This window comes from Mustela erminea, chromosome 10, assembly GCF_009829155.1.
Source record: "Mustela erminea isolate mMusErm1 chromosome 10, mMusErm1.Pri, whole genome shotgun sequence".
Lineage (NCBI taxonomy): Eukaryota > Metazoa > Chordata > Mammalia > Carnivora > Mustelidae > Mustela > Mustela erminea.
Window position 1 is genome coordinate 68,122,675 of NC_045623.1, and position 21,686 is coordinate 68,144,360.

At 37.2% G+C, this 21,686-nt stretch overlaps 1 protein-coding gene across 4 annotated transcripts in view; it reads right to left on the reverse strand.

Annotated features, from left to right (window-relative positions):
• The window catches only part of ZFYVE9 (zinc finger FYVE-type containing 9), a 195,222-nt gene that overhangs the window by 76,708 nt on the left and 96,828 nt on the right, over positions 1-21,686 (reverse strand). For 3 of the 4 annotated variants that reach the window (XM_032303360.1, XM_032303361.1, XM_032303363.1), the window contains 4 exons: positions 9,913-10,012; positions 7,091-7,267; positions 5,087-5,256; positions 409-529 (listed from right to left, as the gene is read on the reverse strand). In XM_032303360.1, the coding sequence (XP_032159251.1) occupies positions 409-529; positions 5,087-5,256; positions 7,091-7,267; positions 9,913-10,012 (568 nt within the window). The remainder of the gene's footprint in view (positions 1-408; positions 530-5,086; positions 5,257-7,090; positions 7,268-9,912; positions 10,013-21,686) is intronic. The other variant, XM_032303362.1, reaches the window with a different exon arrangement.

Consider the following 21,686-nt stretch of genomic DNA (forward strand, 5'->3'; position numbering starts at 1 on the left):
ATTTATCATATGTATAATTCTGAATGTATAATATACTGCAAAACAAAAAGTTAGATAATGTCCTGACTGTTCAATCAAGTGGGCCAAATCCTAGAATTATAGGCAACTCTTCAGTGTCATGTGTTTCAAAATACAAAGAAAAAAGTGCCAATGAACTACATTTATTTTATAATTAAAAATAATAAATCCTTCCAACAAATGAAATAACCTTATAATATAAAAACATAAATATCTACCCTAAAACTACCAGTAACAGCAACAATTACTTTCACGGCACTGAGTAGTTGTTTTCCCTGTTGGAGAAGAAAAAAGTGGTTATCACTCAAATTCTCTCTCCTTCCCTTAATTAGAAGACAACATCTGGCTTCCCACAATTACTATCCCTGTTTAATATGTAAGTCCACATACCTCCTTTCACACCCGTGGAGATGAGAATGGGAGGAAGGCCATCTTCAGGAATTAGGTTCATTGCACTGCCAACAGGACTTCCAACCTGAGTTATGTTCCCAGAGAACAGAGAAATATCCGTCTAGGAAAAGCAAATCAGCAAAGTAAGCTTTACAGAGAGGTCTAGACTTTAGCAGGATATTGTTGAGAATACAAATGTGAATTTAAGTGAAAATTTGGAATTCATGCTTTTTGAAAAACAGCATAAGTTTCTCATTAACCTGTGGTTTCCCAAAAGCCTGGGTTTATACTATGAACATATTTCCAACTATAGAGTTTCTCTTTTTGATATCACCAAATCATAATAATGACAGAAGAGGCCTTGTAATAGGTTAAAGCTTTCTCTACCTGGGTTTCCTCTGCCATAAAAGAAGATATTTTTAAAAACTTTAGTGGCAACAGAAACAAAGTTTCAATGTTATCTCAGTTTCTGAAACTTTAATACATTTGGGTCCACTTAATTCTCATTTACATTGCTTTTTATTTTTTATTTTATTTATTATTTTTAAAATTTTATTTATTTGTCAGAGAGAGAGAGCAAGAGAGCACAAGGAGGAGGAGTGGCAGGCTCAGGGGAGCATATACGGGACTCGATCCCAGGATTCTGAGATCATGACCTGAGCCAAAAGCAGACGACACTTAACCAACTCAGCCCACCTAGGCGTCCCTTACACTGCTTTTTTAAAAATAACTTCAAGCCACCTAGGCATCCCTTACACTGCTTTTTTCAAAATAACTTCAAGAGACTCCTGAGTGATTCAGTCAGTTAAGTGCACCTAACTCCTGGTTTCGTTCAGCTCAGGTCATGATCTCAGGGGCGTGAGATCAGGCCCCTTGTCAGACTCCATTCTGAGCACGGAGTCTGCTTAAGATTATCTCTCTCCCTCTCCCTCCTTCCCTCCTCCCCTCCACTTTCTAAAAAAATTAATTAATTAATTAATCAAAAATAACTTTAGAATAGTGGTGATGGTTATACAGCAATATGAATGGACTTAATACCACTGGTTTGTACACTTAAAAATGATTAAAATGGCAAATCCGATGTTGCATATATTTTACCACAGTAAAAAAAGGGGTTAAAATTAACTTATAAAATACAGAGATTAAAGGAGTGCCTTGGGTGGCTCAATCGGTTAAGTGTCCAACTCTTGATTTCAGCTGAGGCTGTGATCTCAACATGGGTCCAGGCCTCATGTTGGGCTCCACGCTCAGCAGGGAGACTACTGGAGGATTTCTCTTCCTCTCTCTTTGCCCCTCCCCTGCTTGCCCGCTCCTTCTCTCTCTAGTAAATAAATGAATCTTAAAAAAAAAATACAGATTAAAATAAGTCATTGTTTTTATTTACTATGCAATGAAATAAAACTTCAAGTTCATTTTTCTTTGCATTAATATGAAGATCACATTAACTACACTATAAAGTATAATGATGAAACACACAGTTGGGGTGGAGTTAATTCTTTCAATCCATGAGCATGGAATGCTCTTCCACCTTTTTGTGTCTTCAGTTTCTTTCATGAGTGTTCTGTGGTTCCTCGAGTACAGATCCTTTACCTCTCTGGTTAGGTTTATTACCAGGTATCTTACGGTTCTTGGTGTTATAGTAAATGAAATCGATTTTCTAATTTCCCTTTCTATATTTTCATTGTTAGTGTATAAGAAAGCAATTGATTTCTGTACATTGATCTTGTATCCTGCCACACTACTAAATGCTGTATGAGTTTTAGTAGTTTGGGGGTGGAATCTTTGGGGTTTTTCATATAAAGTATCATCTCATCTGCAAAGATAGAGAGCTTGACTTCTAACGACTTAATAGAATATGCTCAAAGATCTACTAAAATAATGCTCTCCTCACTATATTCTATACAACTAAGCAAAAAGAAAAGCCTTTAGAAGTGTTTAAAAACTGTTTTTAACATGTTTAAAAATATTTATAGCAGCTTTACTCATAAGAGCCAAAGACTGGAAACCATCCAAATGTCCATTAACAGGAATATAGATAAACTGTCATATCCATACAATGGAACACTACTCAGCAATAAAAAAACAAACAAACAACAAACAAAAAACTAGCTTTTGATGCACACAACATGGATAAATCCCATAATCATTAGTTTATGAAGCTAGACACAAAATATTATATACTATATGTTCCCATTTATATGAAATTTAAGAACAGAGGCACTTGGGAGGCTCAATCAGTTAAGTGTTTGCCTTTGGCTCAGGTCATGGTCAGGGATTGAGTCCCACTTCAGGCTCCCTGCTCAGTGGGGAGCCTACTTCTCCCTCTCCCTCTGCCTGCCACTCCCCCTGCTTGTCCTCTCTGTGTCAAATAAATGAAATATTTAAAAAAAAAAAGACATTTAAAAACACTCAAAACTAATCCACAGTGATACAAATCAAAATAATGATTGCCTTGGGGGAAAAACACACAGGTATTGACAGAAAAAGGGCATGAGGGAACCTTCTAGAGTGATGGAAATGGTCTATATTTTCACATTGGCTGAATCCAGTGGCGGCTGCATGGGTTTGTCTATAAGTTCATCAAGTTGCTTCCTAAAGATTAATATTCCTTAAGCACTTCACTATCTAGATTTTATACCTGAATAAAGATTAAAACTATTCTTAAAAAAATATGTCCATGTCTTACTATATTTTTGTCTAACTATAATTTAGGACTCTATCAGTTTTTAGGGGGTTTTTGCTAAAAATTTTACAATGTTCTTGGGGTGCCTCGGTGGCTCAGTTGTTAAGCATCTGCCTTCAGCTCAGGTCATGATCTTGGGGTTCTGGGATCAGGGCCTGCATTGGGCTCTCTGCTCATTAGAGAGTCTGCTTCTCCCTCTCCCACTCCCCCTGCTTGTATTCCCACTCTTGCTGTCTCTGTCAAAGAAAAAAAATAAAATCTTTAAAAAAAAATTTTTTTTTTTTGCAATGTTCTTGCTAAAAATTTTGCAGTATTCTCAATACATCATCATGTAAGAGGAGATTTGGAAAATTTTACTGACAAACGATTTCCTGCTTTGAAAGCCTAGTACAGGAAATACAGTAATCTATTCTTACTCTTTAATGACACATAAATCCATCTTTTAGTATCACAGAAAGTGGTCATCTGGCCTCTACTAATATATCATCTGTGGAAAGGAATTTATTTCATTCAGTGAGCTCCTATTAAGTGCCATGCACTCTACAAGGTCCTACAGATGAGAAAAATATATTCTAGTCTGGCCTTATAAAATCTGTTTTTCCACATTTTACCAGATAAGTATTAAAATAGAGTGTTAAACAATGCAAGAGACAGAAGTAAAATAACTAACTTGGTTTTAGTTTTACAAACTGGGCTGAATTTTGTTTCGTTTCTTTTTTCTTTTCTTTCCTAACAACTTTATTTGACAGAGAGATAGTGAGGGAGGGAACACAAACAGGAGGCATGGGAGCGGGAGAAGCAGGCTTCCCGCTGAGCAGGGAGCCCAACGTGGGACTTGATCCCAGGACCCTGGTATCACGATCTGAGCCTAAGACTGACACTTAATGACTGAGCCATCCAGGCACCCTGAACCTTGTTTCCTTGTAACATTCATTCACTAAAATTTCCTCTTGCATTGAAACAAAATTTATATTCTAAAACCATATCAGGGGCACCTGGCTAGCTCATTTGGTAGAGTGTGCAACTCTTGATCTCAGGGTTGTAAGTTTGAGCCCCGTTAGGTATAGAGATTACTCAAAAATAAAATCTTTTTCTTTTTTTAAGATTTTTTTGCTTTTATTTGATTAGAGAGAGAGAGAGAGAGAGAGAGAGCGAGCACGCACAAGCAGGGGGAGTGGCAGGCAGAGGAAGAGGGAGAACCAGGCTCCCACAGAGCATGGGGAGCCTGATGTGGGGCTTGATCCCAGGACCTTAGGACTACAACCCGAGCCAAAGGCAGATGCCCAACCCACTGAGCCACCCAGGCACCCCTAAAAAGAAAATCTTTAAAAATCTTACATAGAAACCAAAAAGTAGGGGTAGCTGGGTGGCTCAGTCAGTTAAGCATCTGCCTTCTGCTCAGGTCATGATCCCAGGGTCCTGGAATCAAGCCCCACGTCATGTTCCCAGCTCAACAGAGAGCCTACTTCTCCCTCTCCCCTCTGCCCATGCTCTCTCTCGCTATCTCTCTCTCAAGGAAAGAAAGAAAGAAAGAAACCAAAAGGTAGAACAGAAGACAGCAGAGAGCTGCTCAGTTTAAGAGAAAAGAACAGAGGGACTCTTCAGCCTTTTTTACATGGCCTGGCCCTTCCTCACCATGGCACTCCCACAACGCCACCACAGAATCTGGGGAACAGGTTGAAAACCAATATACAAAGGGGGCAGGATTCCATCTGCATGACTTCTAACAACAGCACTAGCCTGAGCTCACTGTGAACAACCTTCATAAGAATCTTCTTCCTGAAAAAAACCTCCAAATATAGAGCAAACAAGAACAGATTTTTACCAAATTTACTTTACCCTTAGACACACACACACACACACACACACACGCACGCACTAAACTGTATCTGAAACTTACAGGGTTCCACCGAAAGGTCACCCAACTTGGGCAGAAACAGCCTAATGCTGAATAAACTAAGTACTCACTTTTAGTTACTGTTTTTGTTTTCTTACCTCTGTTGGTAGAGGACTGGTAGTTACTGGCTTTACTGGGTCATGTGACACAGCCAAGGTTCCTGCAGAGGAAGTTCCATTCACTGTTAATTTGGCTGCATCAGCAACTTCTCCATTAGGCAAGATCCCATCAGCAAACCAAACTCGCCTCTGCTCTCTGGGCTGAGCCACTTGAGGAGCCAGAAAAATAAAACAGGCATCAACGTGATATTGGTAGGGTTTCTAACATCAAAGAAGAGAAGGTCAGCAATTTCAGAAGTACAAAGAAATGACTATTTAGCATCTTATCATTATAAATACAAGAACTATAACTGTGTATAAAAGTGGTTATAAATTAATAAAATACAAGTTTAAATATATTTTTTACTTCTGCAACTTCATGTTAAATCTTTATTTAAAACACTTTACTTTAAAATATTAAATACACTTATGATTACATCACATACCCTGCTCCATATCATCGACAGAGAAGCAAAGAAAGCTGGTTTAAGTGTCTAGGAAATAAATTAATAGCAGGGAAAAAGTATCTAGCAATAGACAGCCATATCTCCTAAAAGTATGAGGTTTCCACAGGAATTAAATATCTGGAAAAGTGATACCGTATTTTTTTAAAGGGCAAAAGATGCCCTGAAGAATGTTGAAGAATTATTTACAAATAAAGGAAGAGTTGGCACAGATATATAAGAGAATTGGGAAGCAAACAGACCAGATCTTTGGCTGACGTGTAACTGAAGATGAAAGACTGATCTGGTAGTGCAAAAGTAGTCTGCAGTAGGGGAAAAGCTGGAAAACTAGGTCTGATGAAATGATCTCTTTAAATCCAGTTCCGAAAATCAATCCCAAACAGCCAAAACAAACAGACTAGGGAAGAACAACAAAAATGACAAATGAAGTAAAGAGAATAAAGATTTTAAGAAAGAAAGCCTGAACTCATAAAAATACAAGGAATATGACTAAGGGATGATCTGAAAAGATGGGAAAATGGGAAGAATATGACAATATCAGTAGAAGTCTTTGATCTTCAAAAGGGGAGGAGGGCTATTTAGCAAGGGGAAGGGAATATTACTAGACAGAAAGACATAAAATTAATGAAAGAAGATTGATTTTAATTATCAAGGGAAACTTCCTGACAAGATTATTTTAAGGGACTATATAACCGGTTTTTACTACTGATAATCTCCTGAATTTACAACGTACTGTTCATCTGACAATATCATAATTCTAAAGATATAATAAACTAAACTAAGTTGAGCCTATAATGTCCTACTTATCATATGATATAATCAGAATTAAAGTTCTGGATTTTATAAAGGTCTAAGTACCTAATGATATTTTCAAATGGACAGATTAAAAATGAAAAGAGGGGCACCTGGGTGGCTCAATGGGTTAAACCTCTGCCTTCGGCTCAGGTCATGATCTCAGGTTCATGGGATTGAGCCCCACATCAGGCTCTCTGCTCGGCAGGGAGCCTGCTTCCCCCCTTCTCTCTGCCTGCCTCTCTGCCTACTTGTGATCTCTCTCTCTCTCTCTCTCTCTGTCAAATAAATAAATAAAATCTTTAAAAAAATATTTTAAAAAAATGAAAAGAGAAAATGGCAATATGTTTCCAAAAAGCAATACTAGAACCAGCTGGTCCAAAGAAAGAACTCTTCATTTTCATAAACTCCTACAAAGAACATTAAAGTAGGCATGAGGCTAGGATTTTACAGATCAACCTCAAATTCTGTATCTTTTTTCAAGTATAAGCAGTGTAATCACTACATTTTTAAGCTGGAAAGGGTATTAGCATATTTTTAGAGGTGCCTCCAAAATATCAGGCAACACAGTATTTACTTGCCCAGAAATAATCTTGACACATTTCTCACCTTGTTCCTTCCACTTTAATAACCACCCAGAGGGACTTAATCTATAGTGTTTTAAAGACTTGTGCTGTAAAATCATAACAGCACCTTTTCAGAGGAACTTGGTGAGGAAAAAGAGAGAGAAGAGCACATGATCCCCTACCTTCTGCTCCAGGGTGCTTTAAAACTCCCACAGGTACCATCACAGTGGGAGGTGGAGAGCTCAGGGCTCCTGAGGCCTGAGCTTGCTGCAAGGGAGGGATAGTAGAACAGTATTCAGCAGGATTGTTAGGGTTAGGGCTCTGGCTTGAGGCACTCATCATGTTCTCCCAGGCTTGAGCTAAAGCAAATACAGACAATCAATGTGAATGGATTGCAAAATATGGACACCAAGACCTCCACAATATTGGATAAATAATGTAGCTCCTCCTCATTAACATTCATAGTATGTCTCTCTGCCAGCTAGTGAAAGTATTAAGGTGATAGGTGATTTTATTCAATAAAGGAGACCGTTTAGTTAGTAAACTATTTGGAAGCAACAAATATGAATTAGGAGATACTTCTCATACAGACTGAAAGCACATCAGTATGAGGTTAATGACTAGGCTCCTGGCCCCTTTAAGAGACCATACATTCCCTTAAGAGGGAGTGAAACATCAAACTTACTAAGGATTTGCAAACTGGGGTAGCATTTAGACATGGGGGGCAGGTTTAATATTTGATGCATTTTATAAAGTTCTATCAAAAATCAAAATCGGGGACTAAAATAGCATAATTCCATTATATGATTTTTTTTTGTTTCATTTATAGACGTCAAGGCTCTTAGTTGAGGTAAAAATCTCAGTTGAAAAATTCTGAAGCCTAAAGCTCAAGAGAACACATCTCAATATGTTTGTGAATTCTGATTTCGTGTAATCATTACTTCACATAAAAGTATCCAGCAAAAACAACCATTTCACATCTTTGGTGTCTCAAAAGCAGAGGATACATTTGAACATGAAAATGTGCCAATGTCATATAAGTGCCATCAACCAATATGAATGATCACAAATGCATTAAGATTCTGTATACTCTATTATTTTACTAACTAATATTTTAAATATTGATGTATCAACTATTGTTTTTAAAGTAAATAGGATGAAAGATGCTACAGAAATGAAAGATACCAAATTTTATCTTCTAGGTTCAGGTAATACCACATGCCCAGGAATGGAAACCACCCAATTTTTTTAAGCATCCTTTAAAAACTCTCAGGGACGCCTGGGTGGTTCAGTGGGTTAAGGCCTCTGCCTTCGGCTCAGGACATGATCCCGGGGTCCTGGGATCGAGCCCCACATCGGGCTCTCTGCTCAGCGGGGAGCCTGCTTCCCTTCTCTGCCTGCCTCTCTGCCTACTTGTGATCTCTGTCTGTCAAATAAATAAATAAAAATCTTAAAAAAACAACAAAAAAAACCATTTTAAAAACTCTCATTCAACATCAAAGAATGATCCATAAGATTATGAACATTTATTGCCTCCAAACTTCAGGACAAGGCTAAAAACAACAGCTATATTCCTTTAAAAGCACTGGCAGAAAGAGGGGAGGAAGAGAAAAGGTGAAAGGGAAAAAGGGATAGGGAACACTGAAAAGCATCAAATTAAATATTCAGAAAAAGACTTCGCTAAGCCATGCGAGAGGAAAGACACTGGAAAAACCAGAAAAAGTAGATTACTTTAGGATCCCCTGGTAAAGGGATCCTTGGCTTAATAAAAATAAGTATTCCATATGAATCCTCTGCCATTTCCTTCATCTTTAGCTATGCCAAGTTTAAAAAAAAAAAAAAAAGAAGCTATCAACTTGAAAGACCTCATCAAATAAAAGAGGTACTGGGTACTGTGATTAGGTATCATGCTCTTTTCTGTGGATCTATGTCCGAAAATGAAAGCAGGAATAAAAATCATCAATTGAGCAAATGAGTGAAATAACTACCATCTAAAAATTGACACTTAAGAGTAGAGAGAATGAATTAATATTTGATCAAAATTGTAAGAATTCAGAAATGGGAGGAAATTGGATGGATCACAGGAGATCAGAACAGATCAGATTAACTGACATGCAGTAGGTTAATAAGCCAGCAACAGGAAAACATCACTAGGAGCAACGCAGACAGACAGAGCAGGAGGGGTCTTAAGCAGATAGGTTCTGGCCTCCAGGATGCACCCGACCCTGGCACAGGCAGCGGTGGTATCCAAGTTGAACATTTTATTAGTAATTCTTCTGGCAACTGTGCAAAGATGTACTCAAAGAGGAAATACTACAGCCTGATCAATTTTGTTGCATCTCTTTACAAAACACTGCTTTAAAATTTTTAACTAAAATTCCCTTGGATTCATTTCCAGTCTCACAAAGGATGAACACGGGACAAGCTATATTTACCTTCTCCTGGCCATGCTCTTTTACCACATAACTAAATTCAAAACAAGTATCCTTCTAACAAATCTAAGTAGTATTAAGGTGATAACTGATAGAAAAATGGACTTCTCTATTTGATCTTAGATGCTAAAATATTTATTTTTAACAAGATAAACAAAACAAGGTGTTACTAAGACTATATTTTATTAAGTTATTCCCTAGAGATGGCTTCCCTTGAAAGGAAAACTTAGGCCCAATTTTAATATTTCATCATCTGAGTAGTCAATAGCCTCCAACACCCATCCTACTTCAGTCATTTTGTAGGAACATTAAAGCCACAGAGCACCAGATTTCCATAAGAAACTCCATTTTCCTGCAAAACTTACCTGACGTTAGCATTCATTCATTGAGTTTAGGTACAGGAATTCTGAAATTCTACAATACTTTCAAAACATGGAAATCTATTTTCAGTTAACGTTGTGCCTTTTGAGAAGGTGAGCAACTTATAGATAAAGGAAAAAACAGTAGTCTTTTCATAGGAATTCTCTTGTTTTGTCTCCATGACTATGAATCCAAACTCTTTTAATACTTACCATTCATTAGCACTGAATGGCAGATTACACATACTCTAGCTTCCTTTCTATCCATGTATAACAGTTTACATTTCAGGCTACAGCAGGAAGCACAAAAAACCTGTAGAAAAAAAGAACATACTAAATTTATTTAGAATCACGATACGAAGGGAACAAACTAATACTGACCAACACTGACTGACAGAAAACCATATTACTACAACACTGAAAACTTCAAAGGAAAACTCAATTGAAGAAGCTGGGCACAAGATCCAATTCAAAAGCAAGAGCAAGATGACAAGTCTATCAGCAGTAAAGAAAGTCAAAGTGTCGGCTGAAAATAAAAACTTAGCCAAGATCACATAAGAAATACATAGCGGGGGCGGGGGGTATGAGCTATCCTTGGGCAAAATTCCTATACACACGTCACATAACATGGGCATTTAAAGATAGTTACATCAGTTTGGAAAGCCAAGATAGCAGGGTGAAATAAGCAAGCACAGAGAATTCCAGGTTTTAGCTTCTGGTTTTTACTCATCTTGTCTGTGGAATAATAACCACAATCATCATTTTTACTGGTTTGGTATGAAAGCCAGGAAAGATCAAAGTATACAATTCAATCCTAAAATAAGCTCAGGCGTAGCTACAGAAAATCAAAGCACGCAACCAAAAATTCACCAGGCCAATTTCTAGCACCTTATTTCCACTTTCCAGGGTTGGTTCCTGATAATCTTATTTTCTTCTCCCTTCCACATAAGGTAGTAATTGAATCTCCTTAGCTCCCTCTTAAGATTTATTTTCTTGAGAAGTCATTAGTCACTTATCACAGAGAGCCCCATACAGGCGGAAGGCTGTTGCCAGTATGGTAAATTCTACTAATCCAGTCTTTATGGTCCAGAAGTATCTATCTGACAAAGATGAATCAAGACATGAGGTCACATTGAAGACAAAGAGAGATCCTCTCCTTTCCTACTAGGTACAATTAATCTATCTAGCTACCATGATCACCAATTTATAGTTTTCAGAGGCTTTATATTCTCAAAGTAACTCTACAATGTAGGGAGAACAGGAAATAGATTATCCTTTTTCTATCAAAAGAAACTGAATTTGAATGGTTAAAAGACTTGTTCAAGTTCACAGTTAAGTATATGAATACAAGCTTTTTACATCTACTATCTCATTTAACCTGATGAAGGTACTCATTTACAATTAAGAGAGTTAAATAAACAAATGTTAAGTAAAACCTTTCAGTTGTACAGCTAGTAGGTTACATAAGTCTCCAAAGACCCTGTTCTTAACTGTTATGTAATACTGCCTCATACTAATTCATATATGGCCTTTCATTTTAGTTTGAGACTTCACTTTTCCTTCTCCCTCCCATGACTTAGTCAGTGGCTAAGTCCTGCTGGTTCTCACTCTTAAATGGTTCTTCCAAAATATCATTTCCTCCCCTCCATCAATAACGCCAGTGCCTTTATTTAGGGTTATATTATTTGAGGCTAAGAAGATAATCATAATCAATTATCTGTCTTTCTAACTTTTAGATATGCCTTTCTAATTCATCTTTCACACAAACAGAACTTTCTAAACAGTGAATCTAATCATATGAATCCTGAAATAACCTTTCTACTCAAGCCATAAAACGAAGAAGCTATCACTCACTCATTCATGCTACAAATGTCTGAGCTCCAACTATGTGCTAGCAGCTCAGCAGGCTACCCTACTAGATATAGCAGTGAACAAAATAGGTATGACCTTTGCCTTCATAGTCTATGAAGTCTATTTCTATGAATAGAAATTCATAGTCATATCAGTCTACAGAGGTTATAATCTGAAATTAAATAATCACACAAGCGAATATAAAATTACTTGCTTCAAAAGAAATACATGATAAAATAAGATGTAATCTAGGCCTACTTTGACTGGCAGAGTCAAGGGAGGTTTTATTTAGGAAATGAGAGAGAGAAAATCTGAGATAAAAGTTTTTTATGTGTAAAATGGTAACAGGAGAGAGATAATAATAAGAGGAAACAGTGAGTGCACAGGTCCCATTAGGGGAAGAAAGCATGTCTCCATTAAGAAATTAAAAATAGTTAATGTGGCTAGAGGCCCTTAGGTTAAAAGAGGCATTGAATAAGATGAGGCCAGACAAGACAAATACCATATGATTTCACTCATGTATGGAATCTAAGAAAGACAAATGAACAAAGAAACAAAGAGACAAACAAAAAGAAAGATAAATACAGAGAACTGGCGGTTGTCAGAGGGGAGGTGAGTGGGCGGCTGGGTTAGATAAAGAGGATTATGAGGTACAAACTTTTAGTTATAAAATAAGTCACAGAATTAAAAAGTAGAGCATAGGGAATATGGTCTTTAAGAGTTATGTATAGAACTGTTCAATCATTATGGTGTATAGATGAAAATATAACTCTGTATATTAACTATACTTCTACTTTAAAAAAAGATGGCAGGGGTGACTGGGTGGCTCAGTGGGTTAAAGCCTCTGCCTTCAGCTCAGGACATGATCCCAGGGTCCTGGGATCGAGCCCTACATAGGGCTCTCTGCTCAGCAGGGAGACTCCTTCCCCCTCTCTGCCTGCTGCTCTGCCTACTTGTAATCTCATTCTCTCTGTGTCAAATAAATAAATAAAGTCTTTTAAAAATGAACAATCTGAAAAGGAAATTACAAAATTCCATTTATAGTAACATCAAAAAAGAATAAAATAGACTAGATAAAATATTTGAGTTTTTGTTTTTGTTTTTTTTAAGATTATTTATTTATTTATTTGACAGAGAGAAATCACAAGTAGATGGAGAGGCAGGCAGAGAGAGAGAGAGAGGGAAGCAGGCTCTCCGCTGAGCAGAGAGCCCGATGCGGGACTCGATCCCAGGACTCTGAGATCATGACCTGAGCCGAAGGCAGCGGCTTAACCCACTGAGCCACCCAGGCGCCCCAAATATTTGAGTTTTATATAATGAACAAAGGGCTAAGATCCATAACATATAAAAAGCTTCAATGAACTATTAAGAAAAATACAATGCTACGAATGCTTCTTTTTTTTTTTTTTTAAAGATTTTATTTATTTATCAGAGAGAGAGAGGGGGAGAGAGCGAGCACAGGCAGACAGAATGGCAGGCAGAGGCAGAGGGAGAAGCAGGCTCCCTGCTCAGCAAGGAGCCCGATGTGGGACTTGATCCCAGGACGCTGGGATCATGACCCGAGCCGAAGGCAGCTGCTTAACCAACTGAGCCACCCAGGCGTCCCGCTACGAATGCTTCTAAAGAAGAATTCACACAAGTGAATTTACAGAAAAATTTACCGAAATATAAATAAAATGACTAACCAAAGATATACTAAGTATCACTTGTGACAAAATAAAAATTAGAAGAATGAGATACTCTTTTTCTAATATTTTTAAGAAACTGGTATTATCCAATGGTGGTGAGGGTATAGAGAAAAGGAACTTTTGGGGTGCCTGGTTGGCTCAGGCAGAGCTGAAGCCTCTGCCTTCAGATCCAGTCAGGATCCCATGGTCTAGGGATCGAGCCCTGCATTGGGCTATCTGTTTAGCAGGGAGCTTGCTTCCTCCCCCCTCTCTCTCTGCTTGCCTCTCTGCCTACTTGTGATCTCTGTCTGTCAAATAAATAAATAAAATCTTAAAAAAAAAAGAGGAACTTTCATATTCCCCTGGTGGTAGTATAAATTGGTGGATTAATTAACCAGTATCTTCTAAAATTTTAAATGTTCTCTCCCTTTGACTTAGCACATGCAATTTTTAAAAATTTTATTTATTTTTTATTTTCATTTTAGAAGGGGGAGGGGCAAAGGGAGAGAGAGAATCTCAAGCAGGTTCCACACCCAGCACAAAGCCCAAAGTGGGGCTCAATCCAATGTCCCCGAGATCACAACCTGATCTGAAATCAAGAGTCAAATGTTTAACTGACTGAGCCATACAGGTGCCCTTGGCACATGCAATTTGAAAGATTTATCATACCAAAAAAAAAAAAAAAAAAAATCAAATGTGCAATGAGATGTATACAAGAATTCGCCCTGTATAGTTCATAATAGTCCAAAGTTGTAAACAACAAAAATGTTCATCAGTAGAGGAATGGTTAATTAAACTGCTATAACCATTAAATGGAATGCTGTTAGCCTATAAAAAGAATGAAATAGTTCTCTATGTAGTTACTCATACAAAAAAGCAAAAATAATCAAGTTGGAGGATAAGAATTGGACAGAAATAGGGCTTTTTCCCCCCTTCTCTCTATTTACATTATTTTTTTGGTGTTGGACTGGGATATTTAAATTTTATTTTGAGAGCCTTTTCTGTATTCTAAGAGGAAAGAGAATTAAAAGGATTAGTTGGGTGTCACAGGTTAAATCCTCACTACCCCAAATACATATATTGAAGTCTTAACCCTCAATACTTCAGAATGTGACTCATTTGGAAATAGGGTCTTTACAGAGGTAATCAAATGAAAATGAAGTCATTAAGGTGAGTTCCTAACGCAATATAAATGGTGACCTTATAAAAGGGGAAATATGGACACAATATGTGGAGAATAGGATGTGAACATAAAGAGGGCCATCTACAAGCCTAGGAGAAAGACATGGATCCTTCCCCCACAATCCTCAGAAGGAACGAATCCTATTACCACCTCCGTCTCCGACTTCTAACCTCTGGCACTGTGACACAATAAATTTCCATTGATTCGGGGAGGGGCAGAGGGATAGGGACAAGCAGACTCTGCTGGCCTGGAGACCAACCCAGGGGTTGATCTCAGCACGCTGAGATCATGACCTAAGCCGAAATCAAGAGTTGGAGGCCCAACTGACCAAGCCACCTAGGTGCCCCTAGTGCTACTTTATTATTACAGGCCTGGTAAACGAATATAGTTAGGAACTTTCTGAAATACAGTAAAGGACTTGATTTTGGTTTAAAAAAAAAAAATCCTCATGTAAGAATGGGGGGGGGGGGAGATATCCTTTTGTAAAAGCAAGCTAGGGGGGCAGCATTATGCAGCTGAACAGAAGGACCTAGGACCACCTACCCTTCCCAATATATTATGAGCCTAACAGTAGTGTGGAGGGGGATCTTGTCTCCAAGGAAATTAGAGCAACAAAGTTAGTTAGAAAAGTGGATGACTTAACCAAGAAACTACTTAGAATGGCAAGAAAATGGTAGTCAGGCAAAGGGATGCACCCAAGCCAGAGAACTACATGGGATCAAATGTAACATACACCACAAGACCACACAGGACAGTGCCTCTGACTGACACAGATGGTGTACCACAACATGAAATAGAAGACTGACCCAGAAATGCTGGCTCTCATTCTCAAAAAGACAAAAACTATCATGTAATAGTTCCTCGGGTTGTAAGAATTAGTACCATGGAATAGATAGGCAGAATCTAAGAGATTGGAACCAATTGAGAACAGGTTAATAATCTTGGATTTAAAATTACTGGACAATACTAAAGTTGCCTGACAAGGCCAAGATCAAGTTGTTTGCCATGAATCAGGTTAGTCAGTGTTCAACAAGGGCATTCTTGGCATTTGGGGCAGCCAATTCCTCACTGTTTAGCAGCCCAGGTCCCAGATTACTAAACACCAGTAGCAACCCCAGTCACTGTGACAAACAAAAACATCCCACCCTCCCTTTGCAAATGTCATCTAAGTACCTTCCCCGGTTCTCTGAACTAGAGAGTCAAAAAGTCAGTTCTAGAAATAAAGAATTACATATTTGCACATACAAACTTATTATACCACCAAAATATCATACCATATACTTTTATTATCAGAACTAACACAATCTACTGCAATCTATTATATTTATTTAACTTATTCTCCATTTTCCCAAGCTAGGGTATAAACTTCATGAAGTAAAGAACTAAAGTATTTCAATACTGATATCACAATGCCTGAAATAAAACAGGGACTTAACAAATGTTTACTGCTTACTTGATTACTAAAATTATTGCACACATGAATATATGAGCAGAGAAGCATTAATGTGGACGTATCTGGGAAGGCCTATATCACAGCACATTTGTCTTTGTAAAAAGACAAATTATGATGATTTATAATACATATTATATTCAATGTTCCAGCTAAGTACTGGTTAAAATGTTCCATTTGTGTGTTTTTGGTTTTTTTTTAACTGAGGTCAGTTCCTTTATTTTGTTGTTTACATATACTAAGGCTTATTCTTTGTAATGCAGAGTTTAATGATTTTTTAATTGAGGTATAGCTGAGACACATTATATTAGTTGCAGGTGTACAACATAATGATTCAGTATTTGTATATACTGCAAAAAGATCACCAGAATAAAGTCTAGTTAATATATGCCATCATACCCAGTTACAGAATTTTTCACTATGACAACTTTTAAGATTCACTCTCTTAGCAAACTTTAAATATGCAATGAAGTATTATTAACTACAGTTGCTATGCTGTGCATCACACCTCTATGACTTACTTGTTTTATAACTGGAAGTCCGTACCTTTTGACTCCCTTCACCCATTTTGCCATTCTACCTGACTCCTACCCTTATTACCTCCCTCCCTCTATGAGCCTAGGGCTTGGGAGGTTTTTGTTTTTGTTTTATTTTTAGATTCCACATATAAGAGAGATCATAAGGTATCTATTTCTAACCACTTGTGTGTTTACATGTAATTTTCTTTAATGTGGCATTTCTGGATTCATTCTCAACTTTATCATTCACTGGCCAAATGAGTTTGTGGGAATAATTTAAACTCTGCAACCTTCAGTTTTTCCTCATATGTAAAAATTAAATGTTAATATTCTCCTTCTATGGCTTTCATGAGGATTAAATGAGATAATACACGGAAAATGTACTACATAGTAGGAACTGAGTGAATGATAACGCCTTTCTTATTTCCCTTTTCTTTCCTTTCAAAACTTCCCATTCATGGCTTTCTACATAACAAATCCTACTGCCAAATTGGTAAGGTTTTTTTAAAGATTTTATTTATTTATTTAACGGGGGGGGGGGGTCACAAATAGGCAGAGGCAGGCAGAGAGAGAAAGGAGGGAAGCAGGCTCCCTGCTAAGCAGAGAACCCGATGCGGGGTTCGATTCCAGGACCCTGAGACCACAACCTGATTTGAAGGCAGAGGCTTAATCCACTGAGTCACCTAGGTGCCCCAGATAAACAAGTTTTATACTCAAGTACCATGTGTGCCTATTTATGCCCCCTTACTGTGTGCATAACACTTAATCCTTGAAAACTCTTGAAAATTCAAATCAGCAAATGTTCACTTATTTCTTCCCAATTTAGAATAAGAGTGGAAAAACTGATATCCCAGGTCTTCAAAAAAGTACTGTAATTATGACAAAAAATAACTGCCTTTCAAGAACAAACACAGGAAAGTGCTTGTAAATGACCAATATCCAGCTATTCATAAAGACAAATGACAATAACAACTTGTAAAAATTCTTAAGTGCAGAAGAGTACTTTACCCTGGGCTATTAGCAAATACCAAAACCAATGTAGCAAGAGCTAAAGCAGTTCTGATTCCAATTCTGCCTCTATCCAAACACCTGTTCCAACTTGACTGTTATTAACTGAAAACAAAAATAATTATTAGTCATTTTAGGAGTATACCACAGGAAGGGCTTTTATAAAGGTCTCTAATTCGACCCTGCAATTTTATTTCTAATCCACGTTACACAGGAAGACAGATACAACAACAGAATTATAAGAAAACAAATTCGACATAAAACCTTAAACTTATTTGAAGTTACCAGACTGGTTTCCTCTAAGATGCTATAAATTAATTTTTATGTTCTGTTATTATTTTTTAAATAACCACATTGCGTTTTAAGTTTTATGTGTAGGTTAAAAAGTGCTAATTTGTAAAAGGCAAGCAATTAAAACATGTCCCTTTTTTTAAAGCCATATTTTGGCCAGTCTGCATTTTTAAAACTTATTATTACAGAAATTTTCAATCATATAAAAATAGACATAACAGTATAAAAAACGCCTAAGTGTCAGTGCCCAGATGAAACAATTATTAAAGCAAATCCTCACCTACTTCTCTCTCATTTAATTATTTTGGAACAAATCTCATATATCATCTTTAAATATTTCAATATATATCTCTGAAACACAGGGACTATTTTAATACAACACTACCATATCTTAAAATTAAGATTTCTTAAAATTAACAATTTCTTAATATCAATTATCTGAACAATGCTAACATTTTTTAATGGTCTTTTTTCTTAATAGACTCTCTTTTTTATTTTTTTTTTCTTTTTAAGATTTTATTTATTTTTTTCACAGACGGAGATCACAAGTAGGCAGAGAAGCAGGCAGAGAGAGAGGAGGAAGCAGGCTCCCAGCTGAGCAGAGAGCCCGATGAGAGCCTCGATCCCAGGACCCCGGGATCATGACCTGAGCTGAAGGCAGAGGCTTTAATCCACAGAACCACCCAGGCGCCCTAGACTCTCTTTTTTAGAGCAGTTTTGGGTTTACAACAAAATGAAGCAGACATTAAACGGCACTCGATATACCCCTCCCCAACACATGCCCTAGTCTCTGCCATTATCAACATCACTCATTCTAAGTTTCCCAAGGTTGAAGCTTAGATAATTGACTTTAGCTCTTTCTTTTCTAATTTATGATTTAATGCTGCATTATTATATTCTTTTACATTTTATTTTATTTAACTTTTTAATATTATGCTTGAAGCAGAAATCAAAGAGGTCCATATACTATGATTAGTGAATGTCTCAAGTCTCTTATTATACAGGTTCTCCTTCAAAAATATTTTATCAAAAGAATTGAGTCATTTGTCTTGTACTTTCCCACCATATGGATTTCATTGATTGCCTTCTTGTGGTGATATTTTTTAATGTATTTCTCTAACTTCCTATTTCCTATAAATTGACTGCTAGATCTAGAAACTAATCAGATTCAAATATGCTTTTTCTGAGACTATCTCATATAGTTAATTTTTTTTTTAAGATTTTATTTACCTATTTGACAGAGGGAGAGACAGCAAGAGAGGGAACACAAACAGGAGGAGTCAGAGAGGGAGAATCAGGCTTCCTACTGAGCAGGGAGCTCCACAAGCAGCTTGATCCCAGGACCCTGGGATCATGACCTGAACCAAAGGCAGAGGACTAACCACTGAACCACCCAGACACCCCCATCCCAAATTATTATTATTTTTTAAAGATTTTATTTGTTTATTTGATAGACAAGTAGGCAGAGAGGCAGGCAGAGGGAGAGGAGGAAGCAGGCTCCCTGCCAAGCAGAGAGCTCGATTCGGGGCTCGATCCCAGGACCCCGGGATTATGACCCCAGCCGAAGGCAGAAGCTTTAACCAACTGAGCCACCCAGGCGCCCCCCAAATTATTTTTAATCAAATCAATATTAAGAACCACTATTAAGAATTAAAAACAAAAAGAAAATGAGAACAATTACCCAGAATTCCAATTAAAATTACTTGTTTTGGGCGCCTGGGTGGCTCAGTGGGTTAAGCTGCTGCCTTCGGCTCAGGTCATGATCTCGGGGTCCTGGGATCGAGTCCCGCATCGGGCTCTCTGCTCAGCAGGGAGCCTGCTTCCCTCTCTCACTCTCTGCCTGCCTCTCTGCCTACTTGTGATCTCTGTCTGTCAAATAAATAAATAAAATCTTTTTTTTAAATAAATAAATAAATAAAATAAAATTACTTGTTTTGTATTTTACGTGTTCACTTTATATATACATGTTTTATTGACCAAGAGTAACTTTTATAATTATAAGCAAAGCATAACTATGAGTTTTTATTTTATACATATATCATCATAGACATTTTTCAAACTGCCTTATAATTATTTTTAGTGGTCAATCCAGATGTATATATCGTTTATTTATCATTATCCAATTTTGGATAGAAATTGTTTTTTTTTGTTTGTTTGTTTTGTTTTTTTTTTTTAAAGATTTTATTTATTCATTTGACACAGAGAGATCACAAGTAGGCAGAGAGGCAGGCAGAGAGAGAGAGAGGAGGAAGCAGGCTCCCCGCGGAGCAGAGAACCCGATGCGGGACTCGATCCCAGGACCCTGAGATCATGACCTGAGCCGAAGGCAGCGGCTTAACCCACTGAGCCACCCAGGCGCCCTGGATAGAAATTGTTTTAAATGTATTTGCTATTTAAAGTAACACTAGGGATGTCTGGGTAGTTTAGTTGGTTAAATATCCAAGAACTCAACTCAGTTCTTGATCTCAGAATTGTGATTTCAAGCCCCATGCTGGGCTCCATATAGCATGGAGCCTACTATGGAGCCTACTTAAAACCAAAAAAAGCCCTCTCAGCTTAATAAATAAATAAAGTAACACTAAAATGAACATCTTTTTGCCTTACAGTTCTTGCTCATTAGGAATTATTTTCCCCAAAAGGAATTATTAGCTCCAAGAATTGACACTTATGGTATTTTAAATGTATAAACATGGTGATTTCAACTTAACATCACCTGCATAGAGTATTATCAAGTTCCTATTGTTCCCTGTATAAATATGAAATTTTCATTTTTACCTCATAATAACTAATAAATTTAAATATTTCTCTACTGTCTACTAACACACTTAAACCTCTTTTGCCCATTTACATACTGAAAATGTGATGGTTTTAACAAAAGACACTTTTGTCATTTGACATTCTGTAACCAACTTCTAATTTGTTCTGTCAAAGGAAGCCATTTAAGATTCAATATCCTACTCTGAGTTTTTCAAGTAATTTTCTTCTGGCTTAAAAAAACATTGTGACTGGGGTGTCTGGCTGGCTCAGGTGGTAGAGCATGCAACTCATGGATCTCAGGGTCGTGGACTCTGGGGAGCACCATGTTAAGTGTAGAGATCAGTTAAAAAAAATTGACGTGACACCTGGGTGGCAGAGTTGGCTAAGTGTCTAACTCCAGTTTCCACTCAGGTTGTGATCTCAGCATGGTGAGACTGAGATTATGCTGGGCTCAGTGCAAAGTCTCCTTAAGATTCTCTCCCTTTCCCCCTTCACCCCTCTCCTTCCCTCTCCACAATGATAACTTGTGTGCTCTTTCTCTCTAAAATAAATAAATAGATCTTTGGAAAAAAATTGTGACCAACCTAGATGAAATGGACAAATTCCTAAAAATACAAAACCTGCCATATCTGAATCAGGGAGAAAGAGAAAATCAAAATACATCTATAACTAGTAAGGAGACTAAATCAATAATCAAAAACCTCTCAACAACAACAAAAAAGCTCTAAATAAAATGGCCTCATTGGTAAATTTTACCAAACATTTAAAGAACACCAATCCTTCTCAAACTCTTCCCAAAAACTCAAAGGAAAAGAACCTTCCCTAACTTTCTGTGAGGACATAACCCTGACAAGAAAGCCAAACAAAGGCACTACAAAAAAACTATAAGCCAATATCCCTTCTGAACACTGAAGCAAAAAATATCCTCAATAAAATACTAGTAAACCAAATTCAGGAGCACATTAAAAGGATTACGATCAAGTGGGATTTATTCCTTGAATGTAAGGATGGTTCAACATAGGAAAATCAATGTAAGACACAACATTAATAGAGTGGAGAAAAAAATCTACATGATCACTGATACAGAAAAAACATTTAACAAAATTCAACACCTTTACATGGTAAAAACACACAACAAACTTAGAAAGAAATTACCTCAAAGGCCATATAAAAAATTGACAGCTAACATACGTAACAGTGAAAGACCTAAAGCTTTTCCTCTAAGATAGGAATAAGATAAGGACGTACACTTTTATCACTTA